This window comes from Carya illinoinensis, chromosome 7, assembly GCF_018687715.1.
Source record: "Carya illinoinensis cultivar Pawnee chromosome 7, C.illinoinensisPawnee_v1, whole genome shotgun sequence".
Classification (NCBI taxonomy): Eukaryota; Viridiplantae; Streptophyta; class Magnoliopsida; order Fagales; family Juglandaceae; genus Carya; species Carya illinoinensis.
In genome coordinates this window covers 31,621,688-31,637,810 of record NC_056758.1, presented here as the reverse complement: position 1 = coordinate 31,637,810, position 16,123 = coordinate 31,621,688, and the positions used below count along the sequence as shown (strand labels likewise).

The 16,123-nt window shown below is 34.4% G+C and overlaps 3 protein-coding genes across 5 annotated transcripts; 2 read left to right on the top strand and 1 right to left on the bottom strand.

The window, feature by feature from the left end:
- Positions 1-1,713: 1,713 nt before the first annotated feature.
- Positions 1,714-4,439, top strand: LOC122315561 (ADP-ribosylation factor-like). 2 transcript variants are annotated; one of them, XM_043131539.1, is made up of 7 exons: positions 1,714-1,866; positions 2,614-2,781; positions 3,179-3,249; positions 3,584-3,703; positions 3,784-3,902; positions 3,977-4,058; positions 4,177-4,439. In XM_043131539.1, the coding sequence occupies exons 2-7, from the start codon at positions 2,634-2,636 to the stop codon at positions 4,180-4,182; spliced, it is 546 nt and encodes a 181-aa protein (XP_042987473.1). In that variant the 5' UTR covers positions 1,714-1,866; positions 2,614-2,633; the 3' UTR covers positions 4,183-4,439. The 2 variants fall into 2 exon arrangements, with proteins under 2 accessions (XP_042987473.1, XP_042987474.1); XM_043131540.1 differs by having other exon boundaries at positions 1,720-1,859.
- Positions 4,440-4,860: 421 nt separating this feature from the next.
- LOC122315559 (putative pentatricopeptide repeat-containing protein At1g02420) lies at positions 4,861-7,364 on the bottom strand. Of its 2 annotated transcripts, none has more exons than XM_043131535.1 (2): positions 5,443-7,364; positions 4,861-5,346 (listed from the first exon to the last, which is right to left on the bottom strand). In XM_043131535.1, exon 1 carries the CDS (start codon positions 7,131-7,133, stop codon positions 5,598-5,600), a length of 1,536 nt encoding a protein of 511 aa, XP_042987469.1. In that variant the 5' UTR covers positions 7,134-7,364; the 3' UTR covers positions 4,861-5,346; positions 5,443-5,597. The 2 variants fall into 2 exon arrangements, with proteins under 2 accessions (XP_042987469.1, XP_042987470.1); XM_043131536.1 differs by having other exon boundaries at positions 4,861-5,244.
- A 5,753-nt stretch (positions 7,365-13,117) lies between these two features.
- Positions 13,118-15,812, top strand: LOC122315560 (galactinol synthase 1-like). Its single transcript, XM_043131538.1, has 4 exons — positions 13,118-13,566; positions 14,295-14,615; positions 14,964-15,098; positions 15,188-15,812. Exons 1-4 carry the CDS (start codon positions 13,234-13,236, stop codon positions 15,431-15,433), a joined length of 1,035 nt encoding a protein of 344 aa, XP_042987472.1. The 5' UTR covers positions 13,118-13,233; the 3' UTR covers positions 15,434-15,812.
- Positions 15,813-16,123: the final 311 nt, after the last annotated feature.

The following is a 16,123-nucleotide window of genomic DNA, read 5'->3' as shown; positions in this document are numbered from 1 at the left end:
AAAGGAATAATTTTAGCGAATGTGTATTTTTCTTTAGTTTTAGTTTTTTTTTTTTTTTTTTTTTTGGGATAAAATGATAAATTTCATTCATAAATAATCAGTCACTACATTGCTTTTCATCACTAATCAAGTTGACTATTACTTCAGGTCCCTCTTCTACCCAAATCTGCATCTCTTCCAATGACAAAGTCAGTTTGGCCCAATGATGTGCTACCTCATTGCCCTCTCTCATTAAGAAATTAATCTTCCAGCTGTATATGCCCTGCAAAGTCTTCTTCACATCTTCTATTATCTGTCCACACCAGGTCTAATTTTCTTCTGCACTTTCCACTGCTTTTATTACCACTTGAACATCCCCTTCAAATATAACTTTGCTAAAACCCATATCTATGCACAGTTCGACAGCTTTCCTCAAGGCTAAAGCTTCAGCTTCCACTGACTGAGACACCATATTAAGAAGCTCACAACAAGAAGCCATTATCTCCCCTTCACAATTTCTGATTATGACTACTAGTCCCACTCTCTGCTGCTCCCCATCGATTGCAGCATCAAAATTGACCTTAACCCAATCTGCTACAGGTTTCTTCCAAGTTCTGTTATTTGTACCTCTCTTCTCATCATATCATCTTTCTTCTCCTGTTCCTCTTTATACTCTTTATGTATTGCTAAAGAAATGTTGATTACCTGAGATGTACTATCAAACAGGTTATCAAAAACTACTTTATTTCTTCTGTGCCAAATTCCCCCTAGAATAACTGCCATTTCCTCTACTTTTACAATCCTAAGATTTGCACTCAGTTTGTCCCACAGATCCACGAAGTCCTCCCCAACAGCTGGCCATTTGTGCACTGCAGTTCCATTCTCAGTCCACACATCATTCACAGCTGGACATTGCTAAAGAGTATGCATTATAGTTTCACTTTCTAAATTGCAGATGGGACAATTAGCATTGTCACCAATCCTCCTATTATTTTTCTGTAGTTGATATTGAAGAAACCTACTTAAATCATAGGAAAATGTTATTTGTACTTACTTCTTACGTAATAATACATATTGATGTGTCAATTATTAATATGCTTAAAATTATAAAATTTGAAATTTAAATTTAAATTTAAAGAGAAAATTAATAAAATGAGTTTGTACGTAAAATTATAAGTACAAATAACACTACTCAAATCATATAATTTCATGATTGTGAGACCATATTAATAATTCGTTATTTTATCCTATTGTTTTATGAGCAATGTTACTTGTCATCTTAGATTTAGAGATCTTTAATCACATTTACTGATATATCATAGTTTACATGGCTTTTTATGTTTACTGCTTAAACTGTTTACTGCTTAAACTTGATAATAATTTTAAATGTTCTACGTTAATAATTGACTGGGATGACAACTTTGAGAATGCAGAATAACATGTTTAGTATTTTGTATATATATTAATATTCACTTTTTTAACTATTAAATAAAAAAATTTAAATAAATAAATAAATATATGAGCGATCAAAATAAAGAGATAAAATCATGACATTTTATTATTTTTTTTATAGATAATTAATGGATTTATAAATAAAATAGAATAAATAATTTCTAATTATCTAATAAGAATAATAGAAATTAATAAAAATTGAGATTATGAATAAAATTACTCTTAATAAAAATTAAAAAAGGAAAGCGTGAAAAAAAATTTAAATATCTGTATCGCCGTGACTTCTGCTGTATAAATAAAGACGTCCCTCATTTGCCGTAGAAAGTGGAAAGCATCGTTGCGATTTGCGAAGAACATCTCTCTCTATTTTCATTGGAGGGATTGCGAGGGAGCGAGAGGGGTAGATCTCCCTCTGTTTTCATTCTCAGGTCTCAGGCAAGTCCTTTCCTTTCTATCTCTCCCTCGATTAGTTTACCTGACCACTTTTCATATCTTCCTATTCATGTGGTGTGACTGCCTTGCGATATATATATCATTCTGTGATTATTATTTTGGTCAAAATAAATTTTCGATCTACATCGTTAATTCCTCTATTAACTTTCGAATTCCCTTTGGATCTCTTGCCGTATGCTTCTATTTATATAATCCTTTTATGCTTTTCTTTTTATTTTGAAATCATTAGCTTTGATCTAGGTTCTAGATTTCGTTTACCTCAGAATTCAGGTTCTCCGCTGTTGGATCGGGTCCCGTTGGATCAGGGTTCTTTCCCGAATAAATTTGGCCTTTCCTTCCTGTTCTGATACTGACTAGATGAAGCCTGGAACCGGTTTGGTGACGTTTTTTGGGTCGTGTGGCCCCACTCGTGATCGTGTTTCTATTACGAGGCCTTCCTGCTCCGACTGCAAGGGGAGCGCACACGACCAGATACTCTGAAACTGTTAGGGAGATCTGAGACATCAGCTTAACCGAAAACTTAATATTGGATCTAAATTCTAATGCTAATTCTAGTTATATTATATTCTATGTTGCTTAATATGCGTTTTATAATCTGTACTTCACGTGTATATTTCAACTTGTTCACTGTTTGTTTAAGAGTTGTGGTAGCTATTGCATTTTCTAAGAAATGTACTTCTGGGGGTCTGGGCGAAGTTAATGACATGAAATTGGGATGTCTGGATATAGAATACCATTAAGGGAAAAAGATGGGGCTGTCTTTCACAAAGCTTTTCAGTCGTCTGTTTGCTAAGAGGGAGATGCGTATACTCATGGTGGGTCTTGATGCCGCTGGTAAGACCACCATTCTCTATAAGCTCAAGCTGGGAGAAATTGTCACCACCATTCCTACCATTGGTAAGTCCAACGTCGATAAATAAATGGGTTTTATTGATTAATGTAGATAAACTTATTTCTGCTTCTTTTTCTTTGTTTAAACTGTTTATGGCGAGTTTTTTAAAAAGTGATATTGGTTATAGGATTTTCAAAAAGCCATTTGAGGTGGAAATCGTTTTTGTGAATGATGTTAGCATATCCATATTAACAATTAACTCTTGCTGAAGTAGATTTAGCAATCAAGATTCAAGATGATTTTTTTTTTTTTTTTGTCTGCTTAAGAGATCTTGTGTTTGTCCGAAAAATTAATTTTATTATGTGGAAACAATTTGCTTGTCTTGACAGTACAATGGTCTGTGCCTTTTGTGCTTTTTACTGAAATTTTGTTATGTATCAAACACAAATGTTATTTGATCAGGATTTAATGTGGAGACTGTGGAATATAAGAACATCAGCTTCACCGTTTGGGATGTTGGTGGTCAGGACAAGGTATGTATAAAAAGTTTCTTACTATTTGTTACACTTTTGCACGTGGAATTATGCAAAACCTACAACTAGGCGTATTCTCTTGATTTGGCTTACGCCCAAATGCATCTTTGCAAGCCATCCGATAAGATGCAGGGTGTTTGCTTTCCTTATATTTTTTTATTCATCCGATATTATTAATCATAATGCCGAGGCACAATAATTGAAATCAGACCTCTCTAGATCACATCACCTGAATATTCAGATGGCATATTATCTGTCATAATGGATTAAGGTACTGTACAATCTTGTGCTTCTCAATGACATTAGTGGGTGATTTTGAATCTTTTCCTTCTAGATCCGTCCTTTGTGGAGACATTACTTCCAAAACACCCAAGGACTTATATTTGTGGTTGATAGCAACGACCGAGACCGTGTAGTTGAAGCTAGGGATGAGCTGCACAGAATGTTAAATGAGGTACAAGAAGCTGCACCATTTAGAAGACTTCAAATGTTGCTTCATATGTCTGATATTGTTATTGTTTGTTGCTTTGTCAGGATGAGTTGAGGGATGCAGTGCTGCTAGTGTTTGCAAACAAGCAAGATCTCCCTAATGCCATGAATGCTGCTGAGATAACTGATAAGCTTGGCCTTCACTCCCTCCGTCAACGTCACTGGTGAGAAAAATTTTGGCTTCTCTCTCTCTCTCTCTCTTCAGCCCTTCTGTAACCATGTCCAAAATTCATTGCAGGTATATCCAGAGCACATGTGCCACTTCTGGTGAAGGGCTCTATGAGGGACTTGACTGGCTCTCGAACAATATTGCAAATAAGGTTAGTCATGCTCTTATAATATTACATTTACCTTGGCACTTTTCAGCTTTTGTAAATACCTGGATTTTGTTTTTCTTCCTTCTTGGTTAATTTTATTTGTTTATCTACGTAATTGCAGGCATAGATGGCATGATTCTAAGTTTTAGGTTGCAACGACTGCTGGAATATAAGTTGCATTTCTTTCTTTAATGTTCTGGACTCGCTATCCTGTTTAGTGACCTTTTCTACCGGATTATAGTTACCCTTGCAGACACATCTTTATTGCTTGTAGTTTCAGAAGAATTCTTAAAAATTTTCTCGATATTATCACCTCGACATTCTGGACAGGATTGTATTTACAGTTGTCATGTGAATGTAATGGCATTTACCTTTTGTTGGAAACTGAAGAGCAATCATCTCTGCTGTGTTTGATGTCAAACTAGTAGAAGAAAACGATACTAGAACCCAACATAAGCTTTGGAAGAATTTATCAGGAGCGTAGAATCTGCATCAGAATGAGGGCTGACAAAATTCTGGTGGCATTCATTTTCTCAAAGTCACTTTCGAACTCTTCCATCGGGTCATTCTGAACCTACATTATCCAAGCTATTTCCCCACAGATGAGCTTTCAGTTGTTTTAGGGATAGATCATAACTACCTAATTGTTATAGCTTCCCCTCCCTAATTTTCTTTGCCTGAACAATTATTCCTCGTGTCTTTATTAGACATAGGGGAGAATTCATTTGCAAAGTTGGATATCTATCATGGGTTACAAATTTACAACCAGTTCTGAAATCTCGTCAAGAACATGTGTGCGCGCAGATAGGAAGAAAATTGGGCACTACTACACCTTCTAAGTTCATGATAATAGAAAACACAGCAATACATTTAACAGACTAATGGGAGCTTCGGCATCAAAAATATACAAACGAGGTAAGGTGATCATCTCACTTAAGAAAACTGCTGTTTTGAATAGAAATTAGGACAAGCTTTCAACAGCTGAACGCTTAAACCAGAAAATTCCTTGATGTCTACTCCCATTTGTAGATTACTCATACGCGAGAGGCAGGTCTCCCATTAAATCAGGTATACGCTGAAGGTTGTAGAGCTGCGCACTTCTTGACACGGATTTTTACAAGCCAACTCCCCAAACATGGTCTCCACATGAAACTCCCTTGCCTCCGGTGAAGTGTCCTGTGTTTAAACCCTACTCATGAAAATATTACGAGTTAATCTCAGGCCAGGATCCCTGTTTTCTGAATCTGATAAGTTTAAGGGATGTTTGCTGCCTTTTGGCATGTGCTTTGTTCTGTTGGAATAAAGAATTTATTTAGAGAATGAACAAAGAATACAAGTACAAACAAATAAATCAGTTTTTAAGTTACACGATCATGTCAAAAACTACCTCTGCATGGGAATGCTTCGAGTCAGTGATCCAAAGAGACACAGAAGAGGTCCACGATCCCAAAGTCAGATAAATTGCAGAAACTTTACATTTGGTTTTGCATAATTCAGAATTCAAAATGGTTAATAGGGCTCAGGACAACAACTTCTGCTGCGTCAGTTTTTAAGTATACGGTTCACTGGAAGTAAGTCCGAATCTAATGTCTCTGTTGCGCTGTCTACACATTTAGGAACATGGATCAAACGCCCAAAAATGGCCATTTTCTCTGACAAATTCTGCAGGGCTTCATGCTTGTTTGCAAGTTCCATGAGCACCTTGATCCTTTTGAAAGAAACCAGGCTTGGCTTGTGCCCCTTCTCTACCATCTGCATAAAACACCTTTCTGCTTCCACCAACTTTCCCATATCACATAGCAAATCAAACAATACATCAGATACCAAGATATATGACCCAAAACCCTTCTCCACCATGTCATCCCACAACCGTAGTGCCATCTCGACCTTTTCCTGCCTCTTAAACAACCTAATTAGGAACATGCAAGACTGCGTATTTGGCAAACATCCGGTATCCATCATCCTCTGGTACAATTTCCATGAACTTGGCAAATCATTTGACCAGTAGAAAACTCTGAAGAACAAATTGTATGTAGTTGAATTTGGATTTAAACCCTTATATATCATCTCATCCATTAATTTATAGGCTTCGCCAAGCCTCTTTGCAATACAATAATTCCTTATAGCAGCATTATAGGCTGCAACATCCGGGTAACACCCATATTCCTTCATTTCCTTCAAAACCTCTTTAGCCTTATCGGGCTGACCAATCAACCCCAATCCTCCAATAAGACTTGTGTATGTGATCACATCCGGTGTTATATCCTCACTTCGCATCTTCTCAACCACATTATAAGCCTTGTCCACTTCTCTCCCCTTGCAATACACATCAACCAAACAATTATACGAAACAACATCTGGTATCACACCAATTTCCCTCATCTCTCCAAAGAACCCTTCCGCCTCCTCCGTGGACTTCCACCCTGACAACAATATATTAAAAGTCTGCACATTTGGTCTAAACTCGTGCTTCAAACTATGATAAACATTCCTCGCATCCGCCATACTCTTCTCTTGACACAAAGTCCTTAAAAGCGCATTAAAGCAACCAGTATCAAATTCGGGTACGAGCTTCTTGAACCTTCTAAAAGACTCCACAGTCTGCCTAACGGAACATACCTTAGCAACTCTGGCTAAAACCACCATGACAGTACGCGGGGATATCAAAGATCGATCCTTTTGCCGCATTTCAATTAAAACATCCCAAATTTTATCAAACATTCGGCTTCTACCCAGTATATAAAGCATTGTATCCAACGAAAAAGCACTGTGATAAAACCCTCTTCTATTACCAGTATAATTGAAAAATTCCAAGGCATGGATTGGGCTTCCATGGCTGAACCTGACCCTTTTCAGGACCTTATCAATCAAATCGTTAGAGAGGAAAACCCCACAAGATTTCAACGACTGCTGCAAGTTTTTTGAAGAGGTAGAGCTATTGATCACACGAAAGACCCTCTCAACGTCGTCGTTAAGGGATTGGTTTTCGGAGCAAAACAGCCGAGAGAGTAATGGGTGTGTGGGAGCATACCTGAATTGCAGTTGAAAGGAGAGGCACCTAGGAATAATCATTATCATCCTCAGCTGTGCCAATAAATAAATTTGCTTTCCTTTTCTTTGTATTATTCTCTGATTTGGGTGAGATATAAGAGGGATTCCGTACAAATAAGAGAGGCCCAGAAGTGGATTTCGCGAACTAAGCAAAACTCACTCAGAAGCTCGATTCACGGTGAGCAAGACGCAGACGCCAGACTTGCACGCTCGCTCGCTCGCACTGATCAGAAAGGTACCGTTGGACCTAGGTTTGGGAGTAAGTTTGGGGCCCAGGCACCTCTATCTAACGACGGCGTTTTATGCATCACCCTGAAGTTGGGCCAAGGGCTAGATACTTTTATAAGGACCGGGTTACTGTACCACTAGGCCTTACTGTGGCCGTGACGTCCAGTTCAACTTTTTTTTTTTTTAATTTTCTTTTCATACTTTTTTAAATACATTTAAATATTTTTTAAAAAATAAAATATTTTTATATATTTTTTGGGTCTGAAAATATAAATTTTTTTATAACTATTTTACAATTCCACGTAATTATATAAAATTAAGATTTTTTTTTAATGATGTTACCTTTTCGTAATTATCCCTAATCTTCAAACTACATTAGAGAGAGAGAGAGAGAGGAGATATATTTGAAATGAATAGTTGACAAACATAAACAAGTTGGGAGGGGAGTAAAATCCTAGGCCTACTCAACCTATTTGGGTGCTAGAGGACAAAGGATGACAATGAAAAATATGGGATAGGGAGCAAATGGTAGAAGGTCTCAAAATAAATGAGAGAGAAAGTGAGAAAAGAAATAAAACTGGCGCACGCTAAGGGATAGGGTTTCATCACTACAGGTCAATGCATGTAATAAGAGGATATATAAAAAGCTTCCAGCCAGAAGGAAAACGGGGGCCTCGACTTCTTCTTTTTTCTCAGTTTCCACTTCTTTCCCAATTTTCGCTTCATCTCCTCATCGAATCCTCAGAAAGAGAGCTCCAACGCAAGTCTCCATCTCCAGTGAACACATCTGAGACCACTATTATATAATGAGAAATGAGAGGTCATGAGACATTATAAATAAGAATATTATAATAAATTTCTCAAATACCCGTGGACGTAAATGCAATTCTGAATCACATAAATATGTGTTGCTCATCTCTCTTTATCTCCCTTGCACTAATCTTCTATTCACTATCATGGACGTACGCGCAGACATTGTATGACCCCGTCGGAACATCGTTGGGGGCTCCAAACAATATCGATAGAGGCTTGGATAGCATTACTGAGTCGAGAATGACTTTTTCTTTCCCTCCAGCCCGTTGAGCCTTTTTTACGTTATCAACACAAGTAGTTAAAAATAATTGTTAAAAATACATTTATACCACTTCGAAAATAGTGTTTTCTCAATTTAAGGTTAATATAAAATTTATTTAATAAATTGATATGGTTTAAAGTAGCATGATTGATTATAATACATAAAAATTACATGTCAGTTTTTTAATTTATTTTTCTAACTTTTAATTATTTCTTTTATCAATTTAATTATCTTTAGAAACAATTATCAAAATATTCCAAATTATATACAAAACGGAAATTCTCCATCAATATTTTATATATTTCAACACCACCAACCGCATCATCAACGTATAACGTTATCTATAGGGAAAGTATAATTGTAAGTAAATTGTGTACTAATCTGTACATTAATATAATGTGATTGGTCAAAAAATAGATTTTAGTGAAAACAGTATTAATTTAAATTTTAAATATAAATAAATCAATATTAGTACGCAGATTAGTGTACGACTGTACTTATATGTAACAAAACTCTTATCTATATAAGGTCTAAACTGAAGTACTACTCGTCAAAGCTCAACCTGCGATACAACCAACATCATCGACAGCACGACCGTCTCTACAGCAAGGCAGTACCTACGGCCTCCTACATAAGATGTGCACGGTGCAGTATCCAAACTGAGCCTTAAGGCTTTTACCCCGTTAGAGCAAACCCCTAAAACTCCCCCGGCCTCCTCCTTCATTTCATTCTGCCACCTAACCCCAAAAATAGATATTTGTTAGGATGGTATCGTTGAAAGGAAGTAGAAAGTCAAAGCTGTTGCAAGATTTTACAGCGGCAAAGTCAACAACTATTAGGAGTTGCAGTGTTGATATCTTGGAATTTGCATTCGTGATGGAAAATCCACATCCCATAGAAACAACACACCTAATTGTGGTTGATACTACGTAATCAAAGCCTAAAAGGTAGCTTTTGGTTGACAGTTTTGCAGCACTCTCTATATATTAGAAGATTCATCATTAAAGTTTTATATAGATCAATTCTGCACAATTTTTTTATGAAAAGGGGCAAATTCATTGTAAAAAATGTAAAAAAAAAAAAAAAAAAATCTTTCTTTTTTAATAAGATCCTTTGTTTTTTTTATAAAAAGATTTATGTCAAACTTTCCTATTTAGAGTTTGTATCTAATATTATTCTATATTCAAGTTTTATGTCATGATATATTTTCTCTTGCCATCTAATTCTTGTCTTTGGGATATATATTTAAAATGAGTAATATTATATATAGTCGTGAAGCGTACAAGCGTCACATAATTATTTTGAAAAAAAATAAAGTTTATTATTAAAAATTTAGTTTTTTTTTTTTTTTAATTTGAATCTTGTATTTACTTAATTTTTTAAAAAATTATACGGTACTTATGAATCCAATAACTGTAAATATTATTTTTCATTTAGAGAATTAAGATCCATATTTGCAAAATTCCTAAGCCAGTAAACACGCCATGCTACAGAAGAAGTATGGGAACTCTAAGACCTATATTATTAAAAAAGAATACGCATCTAAGATGAGTTTTATAATATTTATTGTTATATTTTTATTTTATTCTATTAAGTAGTTACAATAAATTCACAAATTGAGAAAAATATTATGGATACATAAAATTACTATTTATCTCAAAATTTTAAATTGATAAAAATAAATTTAATTATTTATATCCTTTAAAACTTACTTCACTCTCCTTCAATAAAGTGAGTCCAACGCGTTGATAATTTCACAGAGGCTTATAAAATGCGAGTCACATGGGTATTGTGGCCGCAAATATACGCTTCAAAAACTATGAGCTCAATAATTAATAGAAATAGCCATCCCCCACGTCCCACGACTCCAATTTGAAACTTTGAACACGATTATTGTATGAGGAAACAAAATTGAACAGTATTTTTAGCAGTCAATTTGGAATGTACAAAGTCACGCCAATATAATATATATATATATATATATATTTATACGACCTACAATTAAACAATCATAAGCTTAAATTTTTGTGATACTCATAGGCCACCAAGTACTAGTCATCGACCCTGACCTCCACCATCATATTTTATCGCAAGTCTTCCATTTTTAATATATATATATATATATTATATATATATATATATATATATATAAAGGAAATGTGTGAGGAAAGACGTCTTTCTTTATTATTAGAGAAATGTTTTCATCATAAAAAAATTTATAAAAATAAATTTACAAATTAACATTGCTTGATTTGGTATGATAGATTGTAAAGTTATTTTTATTGTAAATTAGAACTAATGTCTCATATAAAATCATGTAAGTTTATTATAAATTTACTTTTGAAGAATCTTTTTGTGGTTATAACACTGTTCTTATAACTTTGAGGGGTAGCTCAGTTGGTTAAATATCGAGTTTGCTTATATAATCATATAAAATTAATGATCACCAGTTCGAGTCCCTTCAAGACCACTAAAAGTTTACCTGACTGTTAACTTCAGGATATCGTGAAATTAGTTAAGGTGCGCGCAAGTTGGCCCAGACATTCACAGATATAAATAATACTTCTCTTATTATTATTATTATGATTATTATTATTATTATTATTATTATTATTATTATTATAAGAAATTAGGAAGAAGGTTTCTTGAGATAGTTAAGGTTGGTCGCACTGCTCCATCGACGGCACTCCACAACTAAAAGTTAAAAGCACTCTTTTCCTCACTGTACCCACATGTAACATATAAAATGTGCTAAGAATTGTGTAGGTTTTTAAATTGAGGCAGATTGACACATGATTGTTGAGAACCATGATTAATTTTTTCGTTGGGCTAAGAAAGATTAATTAATTTAATTTTATTAAGAACGTGGCTAAAGTCCAGTATCTCGTGCCAACCATCATACTTGATCTTTAAGGCCTAATTTGATTACTAAATACTAAATTATCTCATCTAATCATTATAATTTTTTTAAATTTTAAAACAAAATTAATATTAAAAAAATTATATTATAATAATATGTTATTTAAATTTTAACAAAAATCACATTTCATTTCATCTTAACTATATAATCAAACAAGTCTTATATGTCCGAATTAAAATTAGCATAAGAGTATATATGTTGGTCTTAGACCTAACAGTTTGGCCTTGCAGGCTGCAGACGATCGACTTCTGATTCTTCTTAACTCTAAGACATTTTAACAGTTTATCGTTGCTTTCATTTATCTTATGATTGGCCAAATTCGAGCCACGATATCACTCACTCATTCGATCTCAAAAGTAGATAAACACACGTGAAACTGATCAAAATTATATTCATAATAATGCATTGACAAAAATTTCATTAATAAACCCATCAACTTTTTTTGTTTAATTCTATGAGGACACTACTTGATCCGATCTAATATTTATAGAAGATCAGTGTTATAGTTATAGAAATATTTTATAAAAATAAATTTATAAATTTATTTCATATAATACTTTATATTATAATAAAATTATATATTTATTTTTATTAAAATTTTTAAAATTAAAATAATTCTTCAAAATTATTAAGAATTGATAATCTTATAACGTAAAATCTAATTCTCTAAATAAAAAATTTTAATCCGCAAACCCACCCCATTTATAAGAAAAAAAATTCAAGTTGATGATGGACAACAGTTAAGTTCCAGCTGGCACTGGCATGGGTCCAGTTATGACGGACAAGTGTCGTGATCTTAGACTGAAACCTCTGGTGCTTGAATTTGATTCCGTGACATGGCAAGACTCAGCCACGAATTTGATGTGTGGAACCTGTTAGAATCCACGCGTCCTAAATATACAAGTCTATAAACGGCATCTGCATCATAGCATTGCCGGATCTTGCAGAAAAGTAATTTCCCGTGATTTTATTAAATTTATTTTATAATAACACATTAAATCACGTTTTATATAATTGATGAATAATTTTATTTATTATTTTTATATATTACCCATTATGTTTATTTTATTTTTTTATAATAAAAATGTAATGTATGAATAATAAATAGAATATCAAACATAAATGTAACTCCAAAAAAATACGTGGAACATAAAAGTAACGCCAAAAACTTGAACAAGTTTCAAGACGTTTTGCTTACTTTGGGGCCCGAAATTTCAGAAAACATTGAACATAAAAGTAACGCCAAAAATATTACCAAATTATGTCTCATGTATTTATTTATTTATTTTAATTTTTCATGAATTTTAATTTTTTATTATTATTTTAATAGTTAAGAAAGTAAGAATTAGTATATTAGTGTATTTTTTTTATTTTTTAAAATTTTTCAAATATGTTTAAAAAATATGAAAAAGAAAAAAGAAGAAAATTAAAAAATGGATATTTAACATGACTGTTGGGCTACAGTTGTAAATATCTAAGCATAACGTAATTATTTTGATAAAAATAAATAATTATAAAATTTATTCAAAATATTAATTTTTTAATAAAATATATATATTTTTTAACCACTGTACGATAGTTAGACATTTCGTAACATTATTTATAAGTAAAAAGAGCTTCGGGTCTCTTCCGATAGCTACAGTTTGTCCAGAACTTTCCCGCAACCACTCAACAACCGTCGGGTCTCTGATAGAGACACGTGTCTCCATCTCGAATTGTATGACCAATTTACCCGAATTTCGGCCTCATCTCCGTTTCATTTCGCCGCTATATGTATGTCTATATTAGTATAGATTAAGCACCGCCCCAAAACCCAGAAAGCCCACAGCCAGCCATCCCTATATTGTTAGCATTAATCTCGAGCCTCTCCGGCCTCATTTTTTCTACTATAATATAATATTGACATGGCTCCTGAGCTCGTTCTGTCGGCTATGAAACCCGCCGGGTACTGCACGAGACCCGTGACTGTGCCGAGCAGGGCCTACGTGACTTTCCTGGCCGGTAACGGAGACTACGTGAAGGGAGTCGTGGGGCTTGCCAAAGGGCTGAGGAAGGTCAAAACACCGTATCCTTTGGTCGTCGCGGTGCTTCCAGACGTGCCGGAGGAGCACCGTCGGATCCTGCTCTCCCAGGGCTGCATAGTCCGCGAGATCGACCCCGTTTACCCGCCGGATAACCAGACCCAGTTCGCCATGGCCTACTACGTCATCAACTACTCCAAGCTCCGTATCTGGGAGGTACCTAAAATACTAGAATACAATAATGTGGTGCTGTTTCAGCTGTCTCTTTTACGCGTGGTGTTTTGGTTGATGCTCCCGTGCTTACACGTGGCTATCTGTCATGGACACTTTTGTGCGCGGATCTTGACGGGCTTCTTGTTTTATGACTACGTAGTTTTGGTTACACGAATATATATATATACGAGAATATATTTACAGTAATTTAATGAGTAATTTTACTTAATATATTTACAGTAATTTAATTTGTATATATATATATATGAGAAATGATATTATCAATTTAATGAGTTATTTTACTCATAATCATGTAGATAAATGTTGTGTAAGTATTTTAAAAAAATTAAAATTTATTATTAAAAAATTAATTAATTTTTAATTATATAAATCTCATATTTTATTTTTATTTTTTAAAAAGAATGGTTGCACAATTTTAAGATTGTAAATATCTTTTATATCAGAGTAATATTCACTCTAAAGTTCAAACTTTATAATATATATACATAATTACAGATTAATTAATATTTTATAAATGATTAAAATATTCTGATCTGGCCTCTGTATTCAACTATTTTCGTCATGTCATACGCTGACTTCATTCGGCTTCTGATGACTTGTGCCCGATTAGTAAATTAACAGCTTTATTTTTTTTTATGATGATTTTTTATTAATTTAAATAAATTTTCTTTGGGTCGTTATGGATGCTGAATATTTTGATCTGGGTGCAGTTTGTGGAATACAGTAAAATGATATACTTGGACGGGGACATCCAGGTGTTTGAGAACATCGACCACCTCTTTGATTTGCCGGATGGGTATTTGTACGCGGTGATGGACTGCTTTTGCGAGAAAACATGGAGTCACACCCCGCAATACAAGATCGGGTACTGCCAGCAGTGCCCTGAAAAGGTCAAGTGGCCAGCCGGATTCGGCCGGCCACCGTCGCTCTACTTCAACGCCGGCATGTTCGTTTACGAACCCAGTTTATCCATCTACGAGGACCTCTTGAAGACCCTAAAAATCACACCCTCCACTCCATTTGCTGAACAGGTTCGAGGAATATTTGACTATTTTTTTTAAAAAAAAAAATTTAGTTGTAAGAGTTTCTGTATCCCAATACGGGCACCTATCTGATTGATAAAAAATAAATTTTATTAAAATTAATATGAATTTAAATTTTGAATATAAAGATATCAAGCACGCAGATTGATACTCAAATTTATTTTTTAGGTAAATTGATACTCAAATTTAGTTGTACTTAAATTGGTATTCAAATTTGCTTGTGCCTAGCAGATTTATTTATTTTTTAAGTAACTTATATAATAATTTCTGGGTTTGATTATTAATGGTCCTTTAATTAGCTAGTTCTCATATTTGATGGGTACTGATATTCTACAGGACTTCTTAAACATATACTTCAGAGATATTTACAAGCCTATCCCACTCGTATACAATCTCGTACTTGCTATGTTGTGGAGACACCCGGAAAATGTGGAGCTTGACAAAGTGAAAGTTGTTCACTACTGTGCAGCGGTGTGTGTTTCTCACTGATTAATGGATATTTTTAGTTATCTGGATTGGTTATTAATTGTAGCCTGATTTGTGGGAAAATATATTGACAGGGATCAAAGCCGTGGAGGTATACAGGGAAAGAAGATAACATGCAGAGAGAGGACATTAAGGTGCTAGTGAAGAAGTGGTGGGATGTATACAATGATGAATCATTGGACTACAAGAAGCCGCCGACGCCTCCAGCGGCAGCTACAGCTACGGGTGGTGAGGCAGAGGCAGTCAACATGCAGCCGTTCTTGGCTGCTCTTTCGGAGGCCAGCGCTGTTCAGTTTATGACAGCACCATCAGCGGCTTAGATCCTGCATGTTTCTGGGGATGAAGTGTGTACGTACGTACGTTGTATAATCAACTGAGAGTCAAGAGATGATCATTTGGAAGCGAGAATCAACCTGAAGTCATGAGAGACGTGGAAGCGAGAATCAACATCATGACCATATTCCTTTGTCCAAAATTAAGGATGCATCATGTGAAGAAGATGGGTTGCTGTTTGGGAAAGGGGAACAAGCTTTCGAGAGTTTTTTGTCCTTTTTTTTTTTTTTTTTTTTTTTTTTTTTAAATATAATTTTGGGTTGGCGTAGAAGTCCTTTCCAAGTAATTGTAAGTGGGCATCAGTTAGCTGTTGGGTCTGTTTATAATGCGTGCTTAGAAATGAATACGTGTTTTTTAACTTACAAATTCCCTCTCTTCTACAGTTCTACCCACACTGCCAATATCTAGTAAGTCTATCATCATTTAATTAATTATTATTATTATTTTTTATTTTTTATTTTACAAGGTAGTGATTTCGAACATAAGTTTTCAATTTAAAGAACTGGATCATATGTTATGAGATCATTAGGCTCTTGACTATTTATATTTGTTGTTAATTTGGAAGGATTTATTCTTAATTACTTCCTTTGGTGTGAAGGAAAAAAAATGGAATCACGGCTTGCCGTGGGGATCGATCAATAATGAAGTAATTAATTTGATCAAAACTCCACACAAAT

Excerpts from the sequence above, each read along its gene's own strand:
- LOC122315561 (XM_043131539.1), top strand. The coding sequence starts at position 2,634 with ATGGGGCTGTCTTTCACAAAGCTTTTCAGTCGTCTGTTTGCTAAGAGG. Across the intron at positions 2,782-3,178 it reads CACCACCATTCCTACCATTG|GATTTAATGTGGAGACTGTG; the intron begins GTAAGTCCAACG and ends TTATTTGATCAG. Across the intron at positions 3,704-3,783 it reads TGCACAGAATGTTAAATGAG|GATGAGTTGAGGGATGCAGT; the intron begins GTACAAGAAGCT and ends TTGCTTTGTCAG.
- LOC122315559 (XM_043131535.1), bottom strand. The coding sequence starts at position 7,133 with ATGATAATGATTATTCCTAGGTGCCTCTCCTTTCAACTGCAATTCAGG.
- LOC122315560 (XM_043131538.1), top strand. The coding sequence starts at position 13,234 with ATGGCTCCTGAGCTCGTTCTGTCGGCTATGAAACCCGCCGGGTACTGC. Across the intron at positions 14,616-14,963 it reads CCACTCCATTTGCTGAACAG|GACTTCTTAAACATATACTT; the intron begins GTTCGAGGAATA and ends GATATTCTACAG. Across the intron at positions 15,099-15,187 it reads TTGTTCACTACTGTGCAGCG|GGATCAAAGCCGTGGAGGTA; the intron begins GTGTGTGTTTCT and ends ATATATTGACAG.